The sequence below is a fragment of the Pyxicephalus adspersus genome, chromosome 2 (genome assembly GCF_032062135.1).
Source record: "Pyxicephalus adspersus chromosome 2, UCB_Pads_2.0, whole genome shotgun sequence".
Taxonomy (NCBI): Eukaryota; Metazoa; Chordata; class Amphibia; order Anura; family Pyxicephalidae; genus Pyxicephalus; species Pyxicephalus adspersus.
In genome coordinates, this window is record NC_092859.1 from 134,136,331 (window position 1) to 134,149,641 (window position 13,311).

The 13,311-nt window shown below is 39.4% G+C and overlaps 1 protein-coding gene across 1 annotated transcript in view; it reads left to right on the forward strand.

Annotated features, from left to right (window-relative positions):
• Positions 1-8,232, forward strand: part of TMC3 (transmembrane channel like 3) — a 32,504-nt gene extending 24,272 nt beyond the window's left edge. Inside the window, exons 15-21 of the mRNA XM_072399110.1 lie at positions 508-636; positions 1,735-1,845; positions 2,688-2,813; positions 3,379-3,457; positions 3,537-3,579; positions 4,730-5,007; positions 7,405-8,232. Of these exons, the coding sequence (XP_072255211.1) occupies positions 508-636; positions 1,735-1,845; positions 2,688-2,813; positions 3,379-3,457; positions 3,537-3,579; positions 4,730-5,007; positions 7,405-8,232 (1,594 nt within the window). The remainder of the gene's footprint in view (positions 1-507; positions 637-1,734; positions 1,846-2,687; positions 2,814-3,378; positions 3,458-3,536; positions 3,580-4,729; positions 5,008-7,404) is intronic.
• The last annotated feature ends 5,079 nt before the right edge of the window (positions 8,233-13,311 follow it).

Here is a 13,311-nt window from a genome sequence, read left to right on the forward strand (position 1 = left end):
TTTATTGTGCTTGGCCAGCAAACCCAACATGGATATTGACTTTATGGGAAATCTTTTCTGACTCCATAATTTGAGGTGTAATTACCAGTTTTGGCAATGTCGGCATCTAATACGGTACATCACGTCCCATCAAATTATTCAAAGATCCTGGCTCATACCTCATTATTTCATATTCTTATATCTCCAGGGGGTATGGATATTCCTGAATAAGGACCTTTGTTTTAGTACCTAGAACTAATACTAGCTTAAAATTATTTAGATTTAGCAAAAATGAACATGAAGTGTCACTAGTCCCAATGAATGTGTAAGCTGTAGTTTTTAAAATCCTTGCCAAGATTACAAAACAGTCATGGAACATTCACCTATAATTATACTTTACCAATACAAATATCTGAAAAACTTTGTATGCATTCTGTATTTCAGCATGCTTGGTACTCAAATCTAATTGATGCATGTCCTTTGGATGTAGCCCAATCAGGGACTAATTGTTAATACCTCTCTTTCTAGGATGGGTGCATTTTTCTCTCCTTGTCTTCCAGCATTTAATGTGTTTAAACTGATAGGCTTGATGTATTTAAGAAGCTGGGCAGTGCTGACCTGCAATGTTCCACATCAGCAAGTTTTCAGAGCTTCAAGGTCAGTAGCTAGCAGCTTTGAATGAACAATAGCTTTACACCTCTGACTATTCACTATAATAATTATGTGACAGAAACCTATCATTTCCAATTTTATGAAGGGCACACTGAACTTAAACATTCTAAAAAATGGCCTTTAAGTAAATATCCCTCCGGGATATCTGACATTTTCAGAAATTTTTAAAGAGGAAATAAAGTTCCACTTTTAAAAATTTGGATCAGATTGGGCATTCTCGCATAAAGGGGCAGGCAACGTCCCTTCTGTAATAAATATTCTAACCTGCTTGATCTCTTCATGGTTCTGTCAAGATCTGAATTTGCAGATACCTAAAAGTCCCAGCTTCCCTTATGGTTGACAGACTGAATGAACTTGCTAGCACCATCCTGGCCTGGCAAAGCAAGACAGCCAAAGATCACAACTATGAAGAGAAAGAGGAAGAAGATGGTGCTGCCCTGCGACGGAATCAGTAGAAAAGGGGTTTAGTTCTGCTTTAAACATGCTTTTGGGAATAGAACAGCAGAATTCACACATACAGCCACCAATATTGTTTCAAATTGTTCATCCTGTGATTTCATCACTGAAATTTCAGTTTGGGCCTAACAGTACAGTAAAAGTGGCTGATCTTCGGAACTAACAGGGGTTGGATAAGGATCAATTAAAATGCATTAAATATACAGTTTCTTGTTATTGTATTGTCTTATCCCATCCAATGGTGCTGCAGGAGACAGATGTTTGTTTGTTTTTTGCTAGAGAAATACCTGTAAAAAGTAAAGCAGGTAAATTACATGGGGAGACAATATAAGAAATAAATATGTGTTCAGATATAATGAACATAAAGAACTTCCACCTCATGCTCCTGTGTCTAGGGGGTTCTTCTTAGCCAAGACTGTCTTTCCTAACTGGGATTAAATCTTAACTTTAAAAAATTGTGATTAGGCAGGTTCATTATTGCAGAAGGGACGGGCAATGTTTATCGTTACAACGTCAGACCCTGTTCTCGGTAACCAATATTTATCTGTACTCTACGCCCTTTTGTAGCTTCTACACTGTCCAAGACAATTTCATCCTTTAAAAAATTTTGTCTGTTCTGTTTTACAGATCCAACAACTTCTACTTGGCTATGCTGCTTTTTATGCTTTTCCTGTGCATGCTGCCAACTGTTTTTGCTATTGTAAAATATAAGCCTTCCATAAACTGTGGACCATTTAGGTAAGGGACAGTGTATTGGTTACTATAAATCATAATATTTATAATGCATTCACATATTACGCAGCATTTTACAGTCATATCACTAACTGACCCTCAGAGGGGCTCACAATCTAAAGTCCCTACAAAAACTGTTTTGGCAGAACTTGCCAATAGTGTCACAACTATTACTTTTATCCAGTTTATTTATTTATTGTTGTGGGTCAGTGGTGCAGGTGATAGGCAGGGTGCAGCTTGCTTGTTTAATAAATTGTTTAAATTGGTGATATGGTAAGTAGTCTCCTTTTGTAGATGTATACTGTGTTTTTGGTGTATTAGTTCACCTGTAGATAAACATAGTCAGATGGGCAGCATGGTGCCACAGAGGTTAGCACTCTTTTCACCGCTATATCCCAGGTCTAAATCATGGCCAGGGCACTGTCTGCATGGAGTTTGCATAATCTCCTTGTATTTGCATTGGTTTCCCCCCACACTCCAAAACATGCAGTTAGGTTAATTGGTTTCTCTGCAAATTGACGTGTATAAAAACATATGACTGAGGTAGGGGATTGTGAGCCCTGACATGACTATGAACTTTGTAAGCACTGCATAATATGTTGGCACTATAAAAATACTGTATGATATTAATTTAGGTCTGTGAAAATTAAGGAAAAGGGGGGTGCTGCTATTTTTTGCAAAAGTGCTAATGGGACAAATTTCCTAAAGAATCCTTTTATAATGTAAGTGGGCTTCCTAATCAATATTTTTAGATATAAAATAATGTAATTCTGATAATTATAATAATTTCTGTATATGGTTGGTAAAGTATATTAGAAATGTAACAATACAATTCCTATTCTCAACAGTGGACAAGAGAAAATTTATGACATCATTTCTGAAACTATTGAAACTGATTTCCCTGTTTGGTTCAACAAGGTGATGAGCTATGTCAGCAGTCCGGTGGTGGTTCTTCCTGCCTTGCTTCTTCTCTTGTAAGTAATTCTCACTCTATGGATAGAAGAAATGATCCAATGAGACATCTCTAGCATGCCAATCAATTCATTGGGCCTGATTTAATAAAGCTCTCCAAGACTAGAGAGGGTACACTTTTATCATTGAACCTGGGTGATCCAGCAAACCTGGAATGGATCTGCTCCATGATTCTAAACATTTGCTAGCAAATACCAAATACTTTTAAGAAATCCGTTCCTGGTTTGCTGGTTCACCCAGGTTCGCCAATGAAAGTGTATCCTCTCCAGGCTTGGAGAGCTTTAATAAATCAGCCCCAATGCCTTTGTTGACTTGTACAGTTTTTTCTACATTCATTACCACCAGACACTTTTTTTGAATAAACTATATTTTGTGATAATTTTGGTGTGCCCATGTAATGTGGTAATTATATTATCTACAATATGTTGTTTCCTGGCTTTATAAATGCCCTCTTTACACTTTAAAAGAAAGTAGATATGTAAATGTAGATTACATAATAAATAAACCAACGTACATGACATTTTCTCTACCTCATTATGTTCCAATAATGTTTTCATCTTTTTATAGTATGTTAATCTATTACCTTCAGAGCATTGCAAGATCCCTGAAATTCACCAATAATCAGCTGAGGGCTCAGATTCAGACTGTAAGTAATAAATACCCAGGAGAATGCTGCATTTTTCATTTAATTGTTCATCATATTCCAAGTGTGTTTCATTTTCTAGGAAAGAATGGAAGACAAGAAAAAAGTCTTTCAAATGGCTGTGGGTAAGTATTATGATTTTACATACATTACCTTTCTTATTCAATTGGAACTGTCAAAATTGGCACATCACATGAATAAGGATGAGGTACACATATAATATGCAGTATATAAATGATGTAAACACGTAATAAAATTGTTCATTGTAAATGGTAAATGATCAGAACTTTTTTTGTGAAAGTTTTATAAGAACTAAAGAAAAAAAAGTGTTATACTGCCACTTGCTGGCGAATATTAGTATTGCAGCACCAGAAACTGCAAATCACAATACAATGAGCCTGATTTTACTAAAGCTCTCCAAGACTGGAGAAGATAAACTAATATGGGAAACCTGGATGATTCAACAAACCTGGAATGGTGTGGGTCCAGGGTTAAAAAAAAATGTGCCAACTAATAGAAAAATATTTGCAATATCCAATGCAAAGCAGAAATTTATATATATTTATATATATATATATATATATAACCTCATCACACGAGCGTCTCCAAGATTTTCAAGAAGAATTCTCCAAGAAGAATGGTCTTCCACATCCTTTTTGGCTTGCTCCTACTTTCTGCTCATTTGAAATAGCACTGAGAAGCCATTTTTTCAAATTTGCCTACCCACCTTCTGTCTTTTTAAACCCTGACTACTTCCCATCACTACATATCTCCCCTCCTATTGTGTGTTAGTTCCCCCATCTCCTAGATTGTAAGCTCTTCGGGGCAGGGTCCTCTCCTCCTCCAGTGTTACTGTCTGTATTCGTCTGTCATTTGCAACCCCTATTTAATGTATTAACATATTACACAGAGCTGTATATTAAATAGGGGATGCAAATGACAGACAGATACAGACAGTGACACAGGAGGAGGAGAGGACCCTGCCCCGAAGAGCTTACACTCTTAATCAACAAAAGGCAAACAAAATTTGTTCAAATAAGTTTTCTCCTAAAATTAGGTATAATTCTGCCAACCTCAGACATCTAAATAGGTTGAGATTGTATGCAAGGAGAAATATTGGAATGAAGTAGCAATACTTGGTTACATCTTCATTAGGCAATTCAGTGTAAATCCCCCCCCCCCCCCCCCCCCAAAAAAAAAGGCAAGTTTTGGTCTATAATAAGTTGTCTTATAACTTCATAATTACAATGTGTATATAAAAATCATTTATTACAGCCCGATTCCAGCATAAGGAGGCACCTGATAAAAAGCGGGACCCAGAGAGCGATATCATCAGTCAAGAGTCTTCTGTACATTCATCCACTCCAAGAAAGAATGGAAGCGTGGTGAACTTTGAATCTCCAGGCAGCAAACGAAGCCAGATACAAACTATCTCACAATCAGCTCCTCGTGTGGTTGTACCCCAGCCCCCAAATGTCAGTCCAAGCCCCCCTGGGTCCAGGGTGAAACTGCAGAGGGCAGAACATGTTTCAAACAGGTATGTTAAATATATTGTACATTTATCACAAGCAGTGTAACAGATAAATGTACATTTCCAGTAAAAAAAAAATATATATAAATGTGCTATCCCTTTGCTACCATTTGCCATTTTAATATTCTAACTAAACATTATGGGCCTATATAATAAAGCTCTCCAAAACTGGAGAATATAGACTATCATGGGGAAACCTGGGTGATCCAGTGCATCACCCGCTGGTGCACCAACCATGATAGTTTTTCTTCTCCAGTCTTGGAGAGCTTTGATAAATCAGACCTGTTATGTTAGGATTTTATAAATGGTAGGGTTATAGTACCACAAAGCTACTTTTACAAAAGAGCAAAGAATTTTAGCAAGGTCCCTTCAACTTTCCAGAACCTATAATTTGAAAAAAAAAATAGTGAAAAACATTTTAAAAATCCAGAAAAATAGAAGGCTTAATGCTTTCTTGTCCTGTTCATGCTTTGGATATTCTCCCAAAGAGACAGACATAGGGTTGTCAGCGTTCAATATGCTTCCAGAAACTGGAAATCATGGTTCCCCACTGGGTTGAGGTTCCTGAGGTTCCACCTACTTGATGCCGGTTAATTTAAAAGCCCATTCACATTACAAGCACCAGGATGCATTTTTGCTGCAATTCAGAAATGCATCCCAATGCAAGAACAACATGCTTAGATCAGGCAAATGCGATTCTTTCCTGTGTGCTGGTTAGAAATGGCAATTTACAAGTAAATGGAACTGAAAAGGTTTGCTTCCCTGCCAGCTGGGGGCATCACAGTTTGAAAATGTCATATAGGTTGGTAATCATTGGTTTATATTGACCAACTAAAATAAATGGATAGATAGATAGATAGATAGATAGATAGATAGATAGATAGATAGATAGATAGATAGGAGGTTGGAACTCCAGTTGCGCGACTTGGACTCGAGTCTGACTTAAGTTGCCTAAAGAACAACTTGCAACTCGAACTAAGGGTTTTCCCCCAGCGACTTGCAACTTGACTTGCGACTTGCTTTCTCTGTTGACAGCTTAAGAGGGGAAGGGAGAAAGGCACTGAGGCTTTTGTTACACCCCCTCCACCTTTCAGCTGTCAGATGAAAAAACTTGGAATGCAAAAAAAGGTGGGGAGGAAGGCAGTGAGTCTTCTGTAACATAGCACCCCCTTCCTCCCCGCCTTTCTCGCATTCTAAGTTTTCTCCTCTGACAGCTGAAGGGGGGAAAGAAGGGTGTGTAACAGAAATCTCACTGTCATCCTCCCTGCCCCCTTCAGCTGTCGGGGGAGAAATCCATGGATGTAGAATGCATTCCTGTTCAGAGCTCTGTTTCTATATGGGGACAAATTAAGTGAATTGACTTGGGACTCAACTTGGAAGAATTCTTGGTGACTTGAGACATGACTTGGGACTTGATGTCAATGACTTGGGACTCGACTTAGACTTAGTCCAGGGGCAGGCAAACTCCAGCCTTTAGGCCAGATACGGCCTAGCCAGTAGTTTGTTTCAGGCTTAAGGCCCCCCCGGTCGAGCCGGCCTAATGCCGGCCAGCAACCCACAGTTCTTGAGCCTCCTTGTTATGCCTACCTTCCCTTTTTACAGCTGCTGTTTTTAAAACTTCCACCGCTGGGGTAAGGGGAGATTCTCTTCCCTCTGTATGCATTGTAGAGGAGAGAGATTTCCTTTCAGGGGCGTTCCCTCTCCTCCGTATGCATTGCAGAGCAGAGGAATTTCCCTTCAGGGGCGTTCCTGGTGGGGGCAGAGCCATCAGCGTGGAACTCGAGAGAGAGTCCGGCCTAGTGTGCCTTCTTGACCTCCTAAAATGAACTAGTAGCCAAAAAAGTTTGCTGACCCCTGACTTAGTCCAACCTCGAGATACCTACGTAACACATCCCAGGAGGCTCCTGGCTGTTCCTTCTGCGCATGCCCGATTTCGAGCAAGCACAGAAGGTACATTTTCTTACACTGAGGGGAAAGGGATGCCGATCCCATGCATGTGCAGTGGGATCGGCTCTCTTTTTTTCTCCATTACAGCAGGCTACATCACCGATCTCACACCTGCGCAGTGCGAAGACGAAGAAAGACACCAGGTTCCTAGGATTTCCTCCATGCTGGGACAAAGGAGAATTCCAGGACAGCGCAGGACCCAATCAAAGACATCCCCAGATCAATCAAGGGATCCGCAGAATTAAAGATAAGTGTTATTTTATTTTTTTTTTTAGTTTAGTTCCGCTTTAAGTAACATGGTTTGGTCTTATTTCCACATCTGTTATATGGAACTGCTTCTATAGCTGTTTTTGGACTGCTCAATTAAATTTTTTTTTTAACATAAAGGTTTAACTTTAGATTCTTTAGGTAATTTCTATATACATTTTTTCTGACTTTCTAATATGATTTTTTCAGACCTCCAAGTATAAAGCAAGGAAGCTCTAATGATGTCTGCAGAACCAAGAATTACCATTCTGGAGGACTGAAGAAAAAAGTTGAGGATGCCCTATCTGAGCCTCTGTTTAGAAAAGGCCTGAGACATATTACACCTGAACATCACGGGTCGAGTACACCAAGTATTGTCCCTCATCGGCCACATACAAGATATTTTATAGTTAATGAACATGAATCCCGCAAGAAACTCCTCCGATCCACATCTAGACTACCAAGACATTTCCGTATGGATGAGTCTGGTGATATAGTAGAGTTGTATCCAAGAAATATAAGAAGGTACGTTGTTCAAACACCACGTCGGTCACCACATCTAAGTGAGGAAGATGATGATGAATATCACAGAGATTTAACCCGCAGATCCAACCGTCCTCGCTCTTTATCAGATCTCCGCCATACACCTCGTTTTTACATTGGAGACCGTAATGACAGCCAAGTGATATCTGGGCGACATTTAGCTCGCATGCAATATAAATCCTGGGAAGGAGGCTTCCAGGTTGACTCAGACAAGCCACATCATCGCAAAAAAATGAATCTGAGAAACTTTGATCTCGATGAACAGTTTGTGGAACGCCAACGGAAAGTGAAGTCAAAGCAAAAACTTGAACCTTGCCTTACAGAGTCGGACTCAATGTCTAACGCATCCAGCAGTGACCAGCAAAACAGCAGCACCGACCAATATATCCAGGTCATTCATACAAAGGACAAATATATCAAAAGTGGTGGAAAGTTAACCAAGAAAAAATCAAAGGCCAGGGTGGACTTGAATACCTCTCCCTTAAATGAATTAATTTGTTCAAATGTCTAGAATTGTAATATTAAATAGAAAATTAAGCAACTGGACTTTTCACAAATTTCTACATTAGTAACTTATATACTGCATCTTAGTTCTGATCATTGCAGTTGGTAAACTTGCATTTTATTTGTCAGTCAGTACTAGGCAATTATCTAGAACAAAAATGATTTACACATGTTCTAGTTTGTCTTCTTTACTTTACAATAAAGTGACCATGTATTTAGCTTAGTTGCTAGATTTCATGGAGAAAACATTGGAGGAACCCATGCTAACCAGGAGCACGACCCACCCAAGACTTGGCTCTTACACATAGAATAGGCCTGATTTATTAAAGCTCTCTTAATCTAAAGATCAAGAAGAACCTGGGTGATTCAGCCAATCTTGCATGGATTTGGTCAATGATTGAAAACATTTGGCAAATAATAGGAAATGAAGAATTCCATTTAAGGTTTGCTGGATCACCCAGTGTTAATAATAGTTTACCGTCTTGGTTTTGGAGAACTTTATTAAATCAGGCCAATTGCATTTAATCTGCCAAGTCCCACACACTGAGCTAAATTGCTTTTACTCCATCTATGACCTCCAGTGAATTCTGCAACAGAACATTTGGGGTTGATTGGAGAAGAGCGAAAGGATCTGGACATGGACGTTGCATTAGAACTTTCTGCTTTGCCAGACTTACAGTATGTGTAATGAAAAAAAAATGAATGTTAACCAAAGCAACATAAAACTAAATATGTGCACAATCACATGTACAGGACATGACCTATGAATGAGGATTCAGGCACGTGATCACATGTTCAGTTTTTCAAATGTAATAGGAAAATCAGCAGAGCCTGAATACAAACACAGAAAGTACTATTTGCACTTAGGAAAACTATATATTATTTATTACTTTGCTAACTCAAAACCCAACTCAACTGTGCAAAAACATAAAAGACTTACAGGCATGCATCTACAGTATGTACCAATAGAGTATTACTAGTGTGTCATTATGTAAATGTATTACCAATACATAGATGGAGGGATCTGGCAAGCTAAAAATAAGAAGAACAAAAAGACACTGCTTCCTGACCCTGGAAGTTTTGGGCTGTTCAAAGTTGTTATGCTATAATTATATATATAGATATAGATACTGCATATATGTCTCAGTCATACAATTCTACAACTTGACCTAGAAAAAACAATTATTTAGGGAGCATCTATGTTCTGTACTTTATGTAGATTTGTACATTATCTATGTGAGGGTTAGCTCCATATAAAATTATAGAAGTGTTCAGGGTCATCAATATTAGGAAAAATAGGGCTGCTTTGGGTTTTGCTTGTAGTAATTAGAAAATGAAGAGGACAGCAGCAAAGTCAGAAAATCTTTAAGTTGGGGACTATTTTCCACCTCTTCTGATCTACATCTTGTTCTTGTTCAGTAACAAACAATGGCACCCCCCATATTTCTCAGAGGAAAAGTTGGAAATGCCCACCAGCATATTAATATCCAGTATTTATATAGCACTGACATATTACACAGCGCTGTACAAAGTCCATAGTCATGTCTCTAGCTGTCCTTCAATGTGGCTCACAATCTAATGTCCCTGCCATAGTCATACGTCTTTAACACAGTCTAAGATCAATTTTAGGGGGAAGCCAAAACACCTAACTGCATGTTTCCACACATGGGGAGAATCTGCAAACTCCATGCAGATAGTGTCCTGACAAAAATTTGAACTTGGGACCTAGAGCTGCATAAAGTGCTAACCTCTGAGCTGCTCCCCAAATGAAAAACCATTTCCTTTTGTCTACATAAAGGAACAACCCTAACTGCTTTGTGCAAAAATGAAAAAACTTGATTATCTTTGGCAGAGTAAGTTCTGGAAACACTTTTATTAGCTGATTTATTTGTTAACAAAGACTTATTTTATGTGTTGTGTTCATCCCATTTTTTACCTTTGGCTATAAACCAGTTTAGCACTCCTGCCAGCTCTCACTGGCTGTGGTAGGAAACACATGTTCCCTGTGGAGCTGGAACTGATCTAATATGCTGCTGAATATTTTATTACGTATCTGCTCACCTTTAATACTCACTTTATTGGATTGTGCGAAGATCCAGTGGGACTTGTGATTCTTGGACCACAAATCTACATAGATTGGACAAGCACTGTTGATATTTTTCAAGACAATATGGTGGCAGACATTAGGGTATACAGAACCAAGATCACTCATCTGACCGGCATTAACACCAAGCTTTTATTTTAATGGCTGACACTGTACCTGTTCAATTCTTCACTACCCGGTGTGTACAAGAACATTTTTCACCGACTGCCACTGTGAGCTCTCCAAGGCTGCAGAGGATACAGTTTCATCAGTAAACCTGGGTGATCCAGCAAACCCGGAATGGATCTGGTCCAGGATTGAAAACATTTGCTAACAAATAGCAAATTACTTTTAAGAAATCCATTCCAGGTTTGCTTGATCACCCAGGTTCACTGATTAAAGTGCTTCTTCTCCAGCCATGGACAGCTTTAATAAATCCGGGTCATTGCACCACACACCACCTAAAAAATACTGCAAGGAAAAAAGAGTTAAAATAATAATGTGTACAGGTCTTTAAACGTTTGCTATAAAAATGCAGCAAACATAGCAGTTTGTCTGCAGTTTAAATGCAACTCAATAAGACATGCAGTGTCCAAATTATTGGAATGCAAAATGGATCACACGTAGAAATCAAATTTTGCTGACCTGCATTTAAGATGCATTCAAAAGTTTGTCAAATGCAGAAAAACAAGGCCTATGGAGCACAGAGCCTAAAAGAATCTCTGTTTAAAATGGAAGATCCTAGTCCACAGAACCCTGGCTGAGAAACACTGCCATAGACTTCGCCATTCCTAAAAGCCAGGTGGGTATCCGGTGCAGCTGCTGGAGAAGAACAGGTCATGTGCTTTATAAATATGCAGTGCTTCCTCCTATTCACCAGTAGTATAGTCATGGTAAAGCTTACAGGTCTACAATTTAAAAAAAAAGTTTCATGAAAAACAGTGGATCACTTTTGGTACAGAAATCTAGACCTCAGTGTAACGCTCAGGTGGTTAAAAAGCCCCTAAGTTTTTCCTATGGCAGGTGGGCTGCAGTTAGCCAGATGGCGGAAAACAAGCAAAGCCCCTAGCTAACTTATGTTTCCTCTTTCCCAAGGTTTCTGCTACACTCGAGGATTAATGAGGTCATGGACTTCTGCTGTGGAGGTGTTTCCGGGAATCAGAGTTGTGTGACTGATGGGTTTCCCAGCTTTGGTCTGCCTTAGGCAACCACTGGTGGTGTTGGTTGGTGGTATAAAACAGGGAAGAGAACAAATATTTGGGCTGATCATGTGGAAGGGGTAGAATGTCAAACCAGTGTTAACGGTAAAGCTCAGGCCTGTCTATGGATAAAAGCCAAAGTGGAGCTGAAGATCTGTATCTGTTTGTTTTTTTTACTGTATCCATTGACTCAAAGTGTGTTCCTTTAGGCACCAATTTCAAAAGTCTCACAGTGCTAAATCTGGTGAATATGAAGAAGTTCCAGCTTAGCAATGTGTTTGTAAGGAGCATTGTCCTGATGAAGAATGAAACCATTTTCCAACATTTTTGCCCATCTTTTCCTGACTCATTCTCTTAACTTCATCACAACTTCCTTATAATAATGTTGGGTCACTGTTGTGCCTTCTGGAGCCCATTCTGCCAAAACTACGCCCTTCATGTCACAAAACACAATGAGCATGGCTGTGAATTTACACTTCTTTGATTCTTGGTGATGAAGGTGTTACCAGTGACTGTGGTTTTGTTTCAGGATCATACTGGAAGATTCGGGTTTTGTCACAAGTAATAAATTGTGAGGACTTAAAAAGTTTTGGATCCACTTCAAGTTGCTGCAGAATGCCATAGCGGCACTCCTTTTTGCTCTGGTGTGAAATTTTACTAAAAATGTCAAATTGACACATTGCTTAAACTCAACATGTCGACAACCCTTATATGTAAGGGGAAAATGTTACTCATTTTTATTTTTTTTAAGTGCAACACACTTTAAAAAAAAAGGGTGCAGCACCTCCCCTTGCAGACGATCAAGACTGAATGGGAGCGCAGAGCCTCCCAGGAAACCTTCGTCACGCATGCCGGGAGGCTCTGGGTGCTCCTTAGCGCATGCCCTTATCTCGGACATGTGCAGAAGGGGCATTTTTTTAAGTTAAGTGTAACTTTTTCGTTTTCAGTTTAGTTCCGCTTTACATTTCATGATTTTATCACGAGGGGAAATATAACGGTAATAAACGGTGATTGACAACAAACTAAGCGGCAGAGATATTCATGGCAAGAGAATAATCATCTCACTGCTTTGTTTAAGAGATAATGCAGTCTCGGTATTTAATAGACATACCTTGTAAAGGTTTTATCTGCCAGGAGGAAAAGGGTCCATTCCAATATTCTTCATCAGTGCCCAGAGTTAGAATGCAGTTAGGCTTTAAGGTGGAACTCAATGGGGCCAACTCACCTCGCTATGCGCCGCCAACTTCCAGGTAAACTTCGGCCCGGAATGACATACGGTAAATATTCTTCATGCCGGTAACACAAGGGAAGCCAGGAATGCGGAGTTTCCCTGACAATTAAAGCTGATGCTACACCTACGCAGAAACCCAGAGCAATCAGGCAGGTAAGTCGCATTATTGCACAAGGGTAATCACTTGTCTCTGCAATATTGACCATACAAACATAAAAGTGGAACTGGCCTATATTAATATTATTTTTACTATTAATAAATAGTATTTATATTACGCAGCACTGTACATTAAATAGAGGTTGCAGATAACGGACAGACACAGACAGTGACACAGGAGGAGGGGAGGACCCTGCCCCGAAGAGCTTACAATCTATGAAGTGAGGGAAGTAGTACACAGTAAGGGGGGGGGGAGGATTTTTATTCTCTAGGTAATCTGCATATCAAATTCTCCCATGAAAGTCTTATCTTCTCCAGACTTGGAGAGTTTTAATAAATCAGGCCCATTGCCATTTCCTGCCATTAAAGTCAGGGAGTGTTAGTGGGCGGAGACAGACCAGCAGGGAGGGGGAATCC